We start from the raw sequence: 13,250 nt of genomic DNA, 5'->3' as shown, positions 1-13,250 counted from the left end.
CAGTGCAAAACTGGAACCCTATTCGTGTAAGACTTGCATAGTTGTTTTCAAACCTGATAGCTTTTTTTCTCTGTGTTGCTAAATGTCACCAATGTCTCCACCCATGGATAGAGCCAATTCTAGTAGCTAGGGGTAGGATATTCTATTGGACGTCAGGAGGTTCCACTCCCAACTCTGGCCATGCCACCAGCATCATTTAGAGCTGAGGCTGTTTTCTTCAGGTTGTTGCTCCCTGCATAATGCCCCTTACATCAATCTGCATGTCTGGTAACTGTTAATTTTTCTTATTTAGAACAAAAGAAAGCAAAGGAGTGCAGGTATTAAGCTGCAATATATTGTTTTTCATTCGTTTAGTCTCCTAGCAGTATCTCAAGTGAAGGGAAGTTCTGGTTCCACAGGGTGTCATTTACAGGGACAAAAAGGTGAATATCCTGTCTTACCTGAAAGAAGCTGACAGGCTCTGAGTGGGTCCAAGTGCACATCCATCTTCGGGGGACTGGGTGGTTCAGGATTTTATGTTTACAGGGATCTAAAAAGTTGATCTGTAACTAGAATGTGCCACTATAGAGCAGGGGCATTTGTCAGCTGGGCAGGCACCCCAAAGCTGAGATATCTTTACAGATGGTGTTCTCTTTTCCTAGTGCCCTCTGGATTGCAGGGGGGAGATTCTGCCTCCCTCTTCTCATGAGAAAAGCAGTTCCTGGCAGCCTAACTCACAAAGCTGAGGGCAGGATTTTGCACTGCTCAAAGCAGGGGAGAGGAATGTCATCCTTTTTTATTTTGGATATAACCAATTTATTTCCTGTCAGCCGTGGCAGCCCCATTTGGAAAAAAGTCAGCAAGTGTTGAGGACCTGCTGTACTCCAAAGCACTATGGAGCAGGCTCGTTGTAGATCCCTGGCTTCTCCAGCAAGAAGTAACTGCCAATCATTTGTTCTTCTGACAGACTTGTGTTCTTGGGTCAATGCCTCCAGCTCAGCAAAATGTTGAGAATGTCCTCTTGTGGAGGCTAAGTCAGAGGATCCTTTACTTGAGTTCCCTACTGAGAGAGTCAGGAGCAATGGTTTTGCCTTCTTGATGCTACTACTGGACAAAAGCAATCTCTGCTGAGTACAACTGGAGTGGCATGACTTTGGGAGGCTAAAGGATGGGCCTCCTGATCTAGATCTTGTGCTGGATCACAGCAATTCTGGCTGACATCTGAGCTTTCTCATCTGTCTTGTCTATCTCATCCCAGCTCAGGAGACTCTGTAAGCCCTCTGTCCTCAAAGAGGATGGGTCTTGTCTCAGTGAGAAGCATCTGTGGAATCACAGTTCCCACCATGCCATGAAAAAATTCCTCCACTTTGAGCATCATGTAAAACTGCACATTTTGATTTGGAGCTGATTAATCTCCATAAAGTAGGAGTCCACTTACAGGGATCTACAAGTGGAGGTTAAAAAAAATTCTATCTCCGGTCTCTAACAAAGCCCTGTCAGCTGCTTGCTGGTTCTTTCTAACTCCCTGACTCATTTGCAAGGGGTCTGGAAATGGACTGACTCTAGGTTACATTGCATTGTTCCAACACAACCTATCAAAACACAGTGTGAGGTTTTATATTGGCTTGCATCAGTTATTAAATATTTGACCTGAAATACTGCAAAACTTTTTGGAGATTTGGCTAGGTACAGTAAAAAAAAAAAAAAAAAAAAAAAAAAAAAAAAAAAATCAATTTCAACAGCTTGGTCTAAATTTTGTGCCACTTCTTTTACGTCTGCTCTTGCATCAAAGGTCTGTGTAAGGTATTATTATCTAAAACACAGCTCCTGCAATGCTTTGAGGCTCATCTATCTTCTCTGTGCAAAAAATGAAATGAATAGATGATGTTCAAGCATCACTGAGCCTCATAATTCTTTTTTTCTAAGTTAAGTAAATGGTTTATAAAAAGCTTCTTGAAACTGTGCTGGAAACTGAATTGACCAACAGTGAGTGAACACACTAGAGAGAGGCACCAGAGAGAACAGAAGGTGAATTTTTTTTGCCTGTGCACCAAAAATATGTCTCCATCACTGCCTCTGGCCAAGGAGACATATTTTAAGGTATTAGCACCTTTCAAGGTCAAAATTAGCTTATAGCTGAGCTACAGTCATCAACTTGAGGAGCACTTTGTTCCATAACAGGACAAAAAAACCTCACCAGTTATGCCATCTCTAAAGGTGATGCATAAAACTTGAACGTGAATTATTTCACCTTTGCCTTGGAAAGGAGCACATGTGCAACCAGGAGTGATGTCTGAGCAGATGGGCAGTGTGAAGGGAGGCAACGTGATCATTTGCAACTGTGGGAGAATACTCTGTCCAGGGGTGTGATGGTAGGATACCATCTGAGGGACTCAAGCAGAATTTGTAGGCTTCATTCATGGCAAGAAATGTGTGTATATATATATCTGGAGGTAAAAAAAATTGTAATATGATAAAGATGTGTCAAAGGCATTCTTCCAGCTCATGCGACTGAAAGAATGAAGCAAAGTTTCCAAACAGGAAGCAAATGCGTGATTTCAGAATAATGATTAAAGGAATTGTGTGGGTTGAAAACATCTTTGAGGATTGGAATAGCTTAATCCTTCCAGTGCCTTCAAAGGTGCTCTCACATCTACTTGGTTAAATTTAGTTTTCTATTTTTTTTAAAAAGGCTGTAAGGCAGCTCAGTGTTGTATCTCCCTTGGCTTTCCCAGGTGCAGTAAGTAGAACTGGCAACTTACCAGCACAGCCAGTGCTAAGGAAAGAGAAGTCTATTACTCTTTTTTTTCTTGTGGTGATTAAATTTGAACAGAAAAGTCCTTCTTTCCTTCCACTGTAAAGTAAATTTTTCTTTGATTGTAACTAATTTATTTATTTACTTACTTTACACAGATGAGAAATACCTTACCTGATTTATAATTTACAATTTGGGGCATTATGGGAAATTCTTTTACAAGAGATACAGGGTGAGAGGGAGGGAGGGAGAGTATATCAACTAAATTTAAGGCTGGCCTGGTAAATCCAGGTCAGGTGGTCACCAAGGGAATAGCTTTGAAACCAAACCAAAGAACTGGTTTTGATGTGAGAGGATCAAAAGAGGGAAAAGGGGTGAATGTCATTTACCCAACTGAGTTTAATTATTTCATTGTGTACATTGTATGCCACAAATACAATACAAATAACGGATAGCAGTAATAATTATAATTAACAGTTGGGAGATCTTGATATGTTTACTAGGATTCTAATGAATGTTTATAGAGGCAATAGCTCCAGATCTATATATTCTGCCTTGGTCACTTAGTTAGCAGGTCTGCTTCTCTGCATCACATTCTCATGCCACTGTTGGCCTGGGAATTGCAGTTCCATATAGTTAAAATTAATGATTCCCTGCTTCTCAACCATCTAGCTTAGGGGGACTTCTTCCTTCCAATAATTATTGTCAGGGAGCACGTGAAAGCTCTCTGGAGGGCATGCTAGTAACAGGAGGACTTTCTTGTTAAATCTTGCAGGCAAGTCCAGTGTAGGACAAAGGCAGGTATCCAGACATGTCCTAGAGAGCATGTGGGCTCCCAGGTAGCCCAGGTGTGGGCTTACAGCTCCCAGTGGCTGTTCCCCTGGTGGCATCCTTCTGCCAGGAAGAAAGGCAGAGAAAGCACAGGAATAAAATGAAGGAGGAAACATTTACAGGGTTTGGAAGCTGTTTTGGATCTTTGTGCCCAGTAGCTATTCATTGCCAGTCTGGCTTCTCACTTATTTTGTGGTAGAAACCTTCAACAGTGACTTGGGCCCATGCTGATGGGCACTGGGCAGAGGCTGTGAGCAAACCCAGCCCTTACCCCAGGGAGCTCACAGCATAAATGGGAAGAGGGGCAAGATAAGAGAGAGAATGGTGAGGTAAAGAAATGAAGACAGCTTGGGCAAAAAAATCAAAGCCATTCTTTGGTGGTGGGCCACCTTTTTTCAAAGGCATTGTGTAACTGACACTGGCTATTATGGAAGGAGCAATTAGCCATTAGATTGCTTCAGATGCCTTTTTTCTTTCCTGTTTCTCCCCTCAGCTAGTGCTTTCGATGTTGTGATCAAATCAAGCGACTACCTGAATGACCTGCTGGACCAAGCCTCCTTTCATTTCTTTGTGACGGCACGGATCAACGAAACGGGAAAGATTCTGGCCATACAGAAAGCAACAGTCCTGGAAATTCCCACCCTGAGAATCAAGGTAGCTCAAGGATGGGGTAGAGGAGAGCAACCACCGTGCTGCACATGGGTTGTTCTCTACAAGGCTGTCACATTGCCTTCTGGGCTGGGACGGGGTGTAGGTGTGTGTGCACATTAGACTTTCAGTCTAACATGGACCTTACGAAGCAGCTGCTAGCTGGAGTGTATGAGGGTGTATAGGTGTGTTAGATATTGTACTGAGTATCTCTACATTAAAGTCTGGGGCCGACAGCATCACTGGTAGTAGAGAGCTGAAGTGATCTCAGTGGAAGAAGAGGGGTGGGAAAGATCTGAGAAAGCCAGAGATACTCAAAGGGTAAGAGAGATTACTCACTCAAGTCTTTAACTGCTTCAGAAGTCTATTTAAAGCAACACAGCACAGAGGCTTCTTGCTCAAGAACGAAGGACACTGCTATTGAGGTGAATTTGCTTGGAAAACTCCTGCAGGTGTATTGTGGTTTTAACCCAGCCAGCAGCCAAACACCATGCAGCCACTTGCTCACCCTCCCCTGCCCTAGGGGATGGGAGAGAGAATTGGAGGGGTAAACGTAAGGACATTTGTAGGTTGAGGTAAAAGAATTTTATATGTGAAATAAAATTTAAATAATTATTATAATAATAGAAAAAATAGAATATACAAACAAGTGATACAGAGTGCAATTGCTCACCACCCGCCAAACAATGCCCAGCCCATTTCTGGCTAGTGATCCTGGAGGAGAGAAAATCCTGAAAGCACAATTCCAGAAGACAGAGAGCGATCTTCCTAGCCAACCCTCCTCTATATACTGAGCATGACATTGCATGATATGGAATATCCCATTGACCAGTTTGGGTGTGTTGCTCTTGCTATGCTTCCCCCACAGCTTCTTGTACACCTCCACACTAGCAAAGCATGCAAAGTTGAAAAGTCATTGATTTCTTAGCAACAACTAAAATCATCAGTATTTTATCAACATTCTTCTCATACCAAATCCCATACTGAATCCAAAATACAGTGATATTCTAGCTACTAAAATTAAAATTAGCTCTATCCTAGCTGAAACCAGGACAAGGTGTTGTGGAAAGTTCCTCCAAACTTGGATGGGCAGCATCCATTAGGAACGATGCTTTCAGGATTTCAGTGCTTTGTTGCCATTTTGTGAATGTATGGCTGATGGAGTTTCCTGAAAGTTCAAGCACTTCTGTAGACAGTGGCATGGAACCTATGAAAATGTAGAAGTGTGGTGTTCCTGATAGGATAAGGATCCTATGTTATGTGGCAAAGGCAGGGGTGAGATTTAGAGTTCTCAGTTCATACCTGGGCATGCAAATAAATTGCTTCATTTTCAAAAGCACTGAGCCTTCATCTGTTTTGAATGATGCCATTTGGATCTAAAATTTTCCTAATACAAATAAATAAATAAATAAATCAGAACACCTGTTCAGGAAGCTTTACATAAATGTGAATGCAGCTCCTTAAAATTCAGGACCTTGAAAGAAATCTAAGTTTATAGACCTTTTCCTCCCTGTATATTTAATTGAACCAATGTTCATGTTTCCATATAATAATATATGTAGTAATCTGAAGCAGCAGTCTTCTGCAGAGAAAGCTTTTTGAAAAATGTAGATCAAAACTACAGTCAAGTTTGCAAAATATTTCATGGTCTGCAGAAATGTCACTATGATCTGTTCAGATTATTGGTATTTTCAAATAAAAGTTTTTTTGTTTACTGAGCTTTCTAGAGAGGAGGTAAACAAGACAGATAAAATCTACTTCAAATACCTGTCTTCAGTGACCAAATTTTGAAAGTAGAGAGTTCTTTCAATTCAATACTTAACCAGAACATCTTATACAGGATCCCAAATTTCAACTTCAAAATAGTTCATCCTCCCTGCTGTTGTGAAGAAAGAATGTTTAGTATATGAGATAGGTTGTTGTTCAGTAACCATGTCTTCTAATAAAACCAAGTTTGTCTTTTCTCTCCTTCTTTGTGCTGTGTAAAAATAAGCTGAAATTTTAATAGCTGGATTTTTTTAAGAGTGAGTGTGTGTGTGTGTGAGTATATAACTATGTTTTTATATAAGAAACTTTGCGTTATTGTTTTTCTAAGAAATCTGAAGAAGCTTATCTCCCTAGACTTCTTGTCAGATTTCTTCATTGAATTTGACTGACAGACTGGAGCTCTTAATGTGAGAGTAAGGGAGACAAATGAAAAAAATTTATTTTCCCTCAAGTCTTCAGATACATCTTTGATCTTTCTCTGTTGGTCTAAGGAGATTATCAGAGTTAACAGTGTAGGAAATTACACCTCATTCTAACTTAGCTTTAGATCAGGTTACAGAGGTAAGCTCAGCAAATATAGACTGTGGTCTCAGTTGCATGTGTGGGAGTTCAGGATGATTTTGAATCCCCCCATGTAACAGTGATCTTAAATGGGGAATTAAAATAAGGAGGACAATAACACCTCTAATTGGGCTAGGACTTCTCAAAATGTCAGTGATGTCTTTTTGCAAATTCAGGTGGCCAAATGCTGTTGAGATCTTAGCTGTGAGTATTTCATTCCTTACTCCAGTCAATATATTGGTATTTGGTGCAGAGTGATCCGTTTAAGATCAGAGTCATTCCAGCTTTTTACAATGGTCACACTCTTTAAAAAATCATAGTAAGACTGCAGACGCCAGAATACAACTTTACATTTACTGACAAGATACTTGTTTTTCTCAATTGTGTATCTCAAGGCCTTTCAAAGTGGTCCTTGGACCAGCTGGGATCTGCCAGCCATAAGTTGAAAACTCATGCCTGAGCCTTCTATATTATGTAAGAAATCTCATGTTTCTGGGGAAAAAAACCCCAAATCCCTGTGCATGTAGTCTTTGCTTTGAAACTTGTTCATTTGGAGGTGTTTTCCAGGCAGCTGTGCTACCAGTACTGATCTGAAGGGACAGACAGATCCCTTCAGCTGTGAACTGTAATACACGTGGAAGTCAATGCAATTAGTCATTAGAAGACAACGCTCATTAGTCTCACAGTTTAATATTTTCCAGTGTAAAATGTATTGCTTTTTTGCTATGTCAGGGTTTTGGAGGACAACCGTCTCTCGGGTCTACGTAGAGCTCATGTGCAGGGTTAGAAACCCTTTAAAGCACAAGAGCTGGTTGCAAGGCAGTGGAAGATGGACGCAACACATTTGGGGGGTGCAAGCAATGTGACCTGGTGTTTCTAATTTAAGGTGATAAGACCTGCCCTTCTCTTCTGGAGCTTACATCTTGAGCAAGCCATGCATTGGGAGAGAGGCCCCCTCAGCTGGACTCTCAGCTCCAGGACTGAGCATGCAGATTTCTGAGTTTTCTATGGAAATAAGGGCCTGCCTCTTGACCTGAAAACTGCAACGGGTAGAAAAATCTACAGCTGTACCTCTGGGCTCATCCAACAATTTTGTTCTGACTAGGCTTTCTCTGCCTCATGCTGTTGTGCTGTGTGCTCCATCCCCCCCCACTTTCCTTGCAAGTACTGTGTATTTAACCCTATGGATTTCACCGTGGGGCAATTTATTATTATCAGTTTGTGAAATGTTGTCCTTTCCTTGTCTTGCAGACCCGAGGAGAGATGATAGCTGGTAAAGAAATGTCTGTGACTGTGGAATTCACCAATCCTCTGAAACAAACCCTGGAGAACGTCACGCTCCGCCTTGAGGGACCTGGCGTGCTGAGAACGGTGAAAAATGAGTTCAGGTAGGGAAGAAAGCAGAACTAGCTGGGAGTTCATCCCCTGCTTGCTCACAGGAGGAAGTTCACAAGAGACACTTAACTGATGCTGTGCTGAGTAATTCAATTCAGACACTATCTCTTTACTTTAAAATTGAATACACAGGGGAGCTCTAGGTCTCAATGGTCAGAAGAAGTCAGGCTGTCCAGAGAGACTGTGAGAGCATTTCATCTGTTCAGGACCAATGTTGGAGGAAGGGGTAGTGGTTGTGGGTGGTTGCTAATGCAGCCTGAGTTTACTTTTTCACTGTATTACATTATTTTTAGCGCTTGACAATAGCACCTACAAACCGCTATCACAGAAAGAGAGACAGATTTATCCTACACATGAAGTGTTTACTGCCGCTCGCTCAGTATCTGCAAATCAAGTCCTGTGCTGTTTTTCAAAAAGGGCTTTTCTCCACTCATGTTAATCATGATTATACAAGACATTCAGGTACCTCAGATGATCTTTGCAAGCTTACGTCAAGACACGAGATGTGTGTTGGATGCAGCAGAGCCTGCTGGGATGGCCGCAGTGGATGTGCGAGCCACAGCTCCTCATGCTATCACCACTGCAGAGGGCTGCCCTGGCACAGAGGTGTGTTCCCAACACAGGGCACTCCCAGGAAAGGAGAACAAGGAAATCCACCTTCATTATACTCAGAGCTGCACCTCATGCTGACGCAGTGGTACCCGTACACTAAGCAAGTTATTTCCTAAGCCCTCTTTCCATTTGAGTTCAGTGCTGTAAGTCCAGCATTAGTCAATTCCAGGATATATAACTAGGAAACCTTGGAAAATTTTTGCAGCCATTGCTTAGTCTTGGGCAGCCAAAGCAATGTTATCTATTATTACCTGAGCTGACGGTCCTCAGGTGCATGCAAAAGGAGTTTGAAAAATTGCCTGTGCTTCAGCAGCTGCATAAACTGTCAGCGTTATCTGCAGCCTGTGGGGAAGGTCTCAGCCTGATTGCACCTCGGCCAGGGATAAAAAGATCAAAACCAGTCTCCACAGCAGAGCTAGGTAGAAAAATAACTGTGGAAGGGCATCATACTGCACTTGCTTTGCGCATGTGGTCTGTCACAGAGGCTGCTGAACATGACTCAGCACAGTCCACACGAGTTACACAAGTTGCAGCAATAGCCCTTGTTGCTGCACAGCCGTGCCAGCCTCCCCTGTTGTTCTGCATCCTTCTTGATCCAAAAGCTGTTGGGGGCTGCTCTTACCTTCAAGGATGCAGAAGTAGTCAGGTGCATCAAAGGCATGGGAGGTAGAGAGAAAAAATGACTCACAGAACAGACATCATTTTCCTTCAAGTCACCATGTTTTCCCCTTTTCAGTAGTGCCCTTGGCATTATTTCAAATGGAAATGGATCAGCTTAGTCATTTTAAAATTAAAGTTCTCTGAAATGAATGAAGGCTGCAGGTTATACACACAGAGGACAGAGCAGAGAGCAGTTGTAGTTTATTTAAATAATAATCACATTTGCCTCCATGCATTCAGAGTGATAAATGGTTCTGGTGTGGTGATGGCTCAGCGTATTATGCAGAACCATTCATCACTGAATTCTCTCCCAGGAAAATCACATTAGGGTGGCTTTACTCCATTTGCAAAGAGAATTAAACCTATTTTAGGCTTTCCCCACCCTTCCACTACTTCACTGTCCATCAAGGACTGTCACATATGGGATGTGGCATTTGCAATTCTTTGTGGGGATGAGACTTTTGACACCTCTGTATTTTTAAGATAGCTTTTCTGTATCACTTGGGTGACTCCACAAAATGAGTATATGTGATCCGACTAACATTATTCCGGGAATCAAGTGGTTGGGGGCTTCAGTCTTGACCCTTCATAAAGACTATATATACATATATATATACATATATATAAAGCTTACTTTACTCTCACTTTATTCAGTTGTTTGCAGAATATCATAACCATGCGAGATGAGAGCACAGGCTAAAGTCATAAACCTCTTACTTAATGCTGAGGAAAAGAACATTCATTTTTATAAATAGCTCCCCCCTACCCTACCTTCTCCATTGGTTCCTTTGGAGCAGCTGTATCTTGACATCCCCCAAACATAATCAATCAATCAATCAATCAATATCAGCCTTCAAAATCTGCACACAGAACATAGTGAAAACACAGAAACCCAATATGCAAGGCTCTCCATGCCTCTTAATTGTAGCAAAAATTGAAAATCAAAAGCAGCGTAGAATATAATTACTTTATAGCATGAGTTATCAAGGGTCATTCATAATTTAAAAGAGTAACTGCTAACAGCAGGACTCCCAAGAAGACTTTGACTTATTTGTATGGACATGAAGTCACCTGAAGTGGACAGTGAGGAGATCTGTCAATGTTACAACCGTGGCAGGGTGATTCAGGGTAGAAGCTGGAGGAGGGGCTCAGCATCTCATCAGCACTGCATCAGGTTTGCAGGGACATACCCTGGATACTTCATAACAAGGACTTATGTAACCATTAAGGAATCACCAACAAAAAAAAAAAAAAAAAAAAAAGTTAACTATAAAGAAGGTCATTTGTAAAGTGATTGTGAGAGGAAGTGACAGGAGACAGAAGAAAATGGATTCATTTTGGAAATTTAAAATTAGCCTGGAGGAAAGGCTAGAAAAGGCTTTGACAAGAGTGAGTTCTGAGAGGAATAGAAGATGGAGGGAATAATTTATAGGACACTTATGAGAATGAGTGAAACATAAAAAATTTGAGACCTGCTATAGTGTCCACCTTCAGTTTCTCCAGTTGTGGGTCAGGTTGAGAGCACTGGCTGACTGATTAGTTCTTGATTTGTGACCAATATTGCTACTTTCCTTTTTTCCTACAGGCAAATTCCAATGAACTCTACCTTGACCTGGGAAGTAAAATGCATCCCAAAACGACCAGGGTTACGAAAGCTGATTGCAAGCCTGAATTGTGATGCTTTGAGGCATGTGTATGGTGAGCTGAATGTCCAGATCCAGAAACCATGAGCCAGGTTGCTGCCTTCGTCTCTCATTTAGCTATATTTTGAAATATCGTGTTGTGGGGGTGGAGGGGGAAGAGGTAGAAATCTGCTTATTGTTATTTTGATCATCCTTGTGCTGAGCAAAATTTGATAAAGAAAACTAATCAGTAAGACTAAGCAGAGCATGAAAAAGCACCTGGATAGTAAATGATTTTGAATTAGATACATGTATTTAAAGGTAATTCTAGGCCATGTTATTCCTATAGTTCACTTGCATTTGTGGTCTTTTGCATTACTGCTGCAAGGGAATATGAAAAGCTGCATTCACCAAAGTAGCCTGAACTTTAGTTTTAATTAAGACCTGGTATGTCACTGAGAAGGGAAAAAAAACACAACCCAATGTTATAAATTCTTAGACTGAATTACACAATCTTATGGTAGATCATTCAGGCTGCAATAAAAACGGGTATTTCTAGCTAAAGGGACTGCTTTCTCTTAAAATGTTATAGTTTTCCAGTTCATGGAGTGCTTGCTTTGCTGGAAGCATCTCTCAGGATGTGTTATCTCTAGAATGTTCCCCAGTCCTTGTTTCCTCTTGCTGCTTCCTTATGCTTTTTCTTTTACTCTTTCATGTGTGCAGGCACCCACTCATACTCCCTCCTGCATTTCATGTCCTCATCCCACCCTGTACGCTGTTGATACACTGTTCCTCTCCTTTGTTTGATGAAAATCCAGAGCTTTTCATGCCCCTGCTCAAAGTTCATCACACCAAACCTGCATTTCCTGGTCACATCTCTTGTATATGGTGTGTTCTCTCTTCATCATTTTCTTCTCTCCTGAAGCCACCCCATAGCCCCATTTTCTTCTTGTGTGTGTGTCGGGCAGGTTTGCTGCCCCAGACCAGTCCAGACTGTGCCAGCTGGTAAATGGGATGAAGGAGAGAGGAGTGGAGGAGGCAGTCAGTGGAAGGTCTTCTCCTGCCAGCCCCACAAGCCTGGCAAATATTCTGCATTGGAGCTGCCACCTGGGGATGAGTTTAGGTTAAACCATGCCTGAACATTCCCCGGAATCATGGCTACTGCAGAATGAAGTCCTGTTACATGAGAAACCCCAGGAAAGAAGCTGAGCTGGAAAAGGAATAAAGATGTATCCTAAGAGTCAGAAACTTCATAGGCTAGGTCTGCTTCCTGCTGTTCTTGCAGCATATTCCTCTGTGAGGTGTGATGGGGCCTCCCAAAGCATCGCTCCTCCCCTGAGGACTTTCTAGCCCAGATGCTGCTCTGAATCTGTGGTTTCCATTAGTTTTCCATGCAGGGAACTGCTCCATCCTAAGCCATGTGGTCCTAGGGTCCATTGTGCCCCATTGTCCTAGGGCAGCAGCGGTGGGTGTGTGCTCATTTCTCACCTCCCCAAAATTCTTCTTGGGATCTTTTTCCACAAGGCAAGGGTGCACACGCTATGTAAGTTGTGGCAACTCCTCCACTGGCCCCAGTGTGTATACTAACATCACAAGTGAGCCAACTGAGCTTCCAAAGAAGTTAAAAGGACCTTCATGTTCATTAAACCCTGGGGCTTTATTGTGCTCTGTATGGCTGTGACATTTTGTGGTCTCATTAGTGAGAAAGCAAGGGAGAGGACTTGCCTTCTGCTCCTCTTCTTGCCACACATTGCCTCCTGTAAAACCTGCAACCAGCTGTTAAAAATAAGCAGGTCCTGGGAGGGGAGAAATGCAGGCTACTCTTTTGCTAAAGTATGTGGAACAAAGCAAAGGTTCATACAACCTTGTATGCTCGGTGAGTACCCCTGGATCCAGGAACACCGAACTTTTGGGGACTTTCACTTCAGGCATGGACACACACTCATGCTGTACAACTTATGTGACCATATTAGAAACTCTGCAATGTCAAAGTCTCCCACGTAAGTCCTCTGGGGTACAAAGAACTGAACAGTGTGTTGTAAATGCAAGGTGACAATCTCTGTTAAGCAATTAAGCAGTCCTACCAGAGTCTACATCTTCTAATAAAATTATCTATTTTTTGCTCTTGCATATAAACCTGCTTTCCATTCCAGGCTTTTTATAACTACAGTGTAATAAGGATTTAAAATAAAGCATGTCTGATTGCATTTGTGTCTTGTGTTCTGTATTTTGTTCTACTTCTACATAGTAGCACTATAGACACTACCTGTTGCATCTTAATTGTAAAAGTTACAAAATTTGCTTCTGAGCCATGTTAATAAAGATGGCTCTGTTCTTGATGCTAAGAAGAAAACTATCTTTATTTAAACAAACAAAAAAATTACAGGCTCAAGGTCACCTTTTGCCTTTGGTTTTCCTTC

At 41.9% G+C, this 13,250-nt stretch overlaps 1 protein-coding gene across 1 annotated transcript in view; it reads left to right on the top strand.

Moving 5' to 3' along the window:
- The window catches only part of F13A1 (coagulation factor XIII A chain), a 56,589-nt gene extending 45,651 nt beyond the window's left edge, over window positions 1-10,938 (top strand). The window contains exons 11-14 of the mRNA XM_010166253.1: window positions 1-26; window positions 4,059-4,219; window positions 7,793-7,929; window positions 10,794-10,938. The exon at window positions 1-26 is cut by the window's left edge and continues 256 nt beyond it. Coding sequence (XP_010164555.1) covers window positions 1-26; window positions 4,059-4,219; window positions 7,793-7,929; window positions 10,794-10,938 — 469 coding nt within the window. The remainder of the gene's footprint in view (window positions 27-4,058; window positions 4,220-7,792; window positions 7,930-10,793) is intronic.
- Window positions 10,939-13,250: the final 2,312 nt, after the last annotated feature.

The sequence above is a fragment of the Antrostomus carolinensis genome, unplaced genomic scaffold (genome assembly GCF_000700745.2).
Source record: "Antrostomus carolinensis isolate BGI_N321 unplaced genomic scaffold, ASM70074v2 scaffold1094, whole genome shotgun sequence".
In the NCBI taxonomy this organism is placed as follows: domain Eukaryota; kingdom Metazoa; phylum Chordata; class Aves; order Caprimulgiformes; family Caprimulgidae; genus Antrostomus; species Antrostomus carolinensis.
This window is presented reverse-complemented; position numbering and strand designations above follow the sequence as displayed.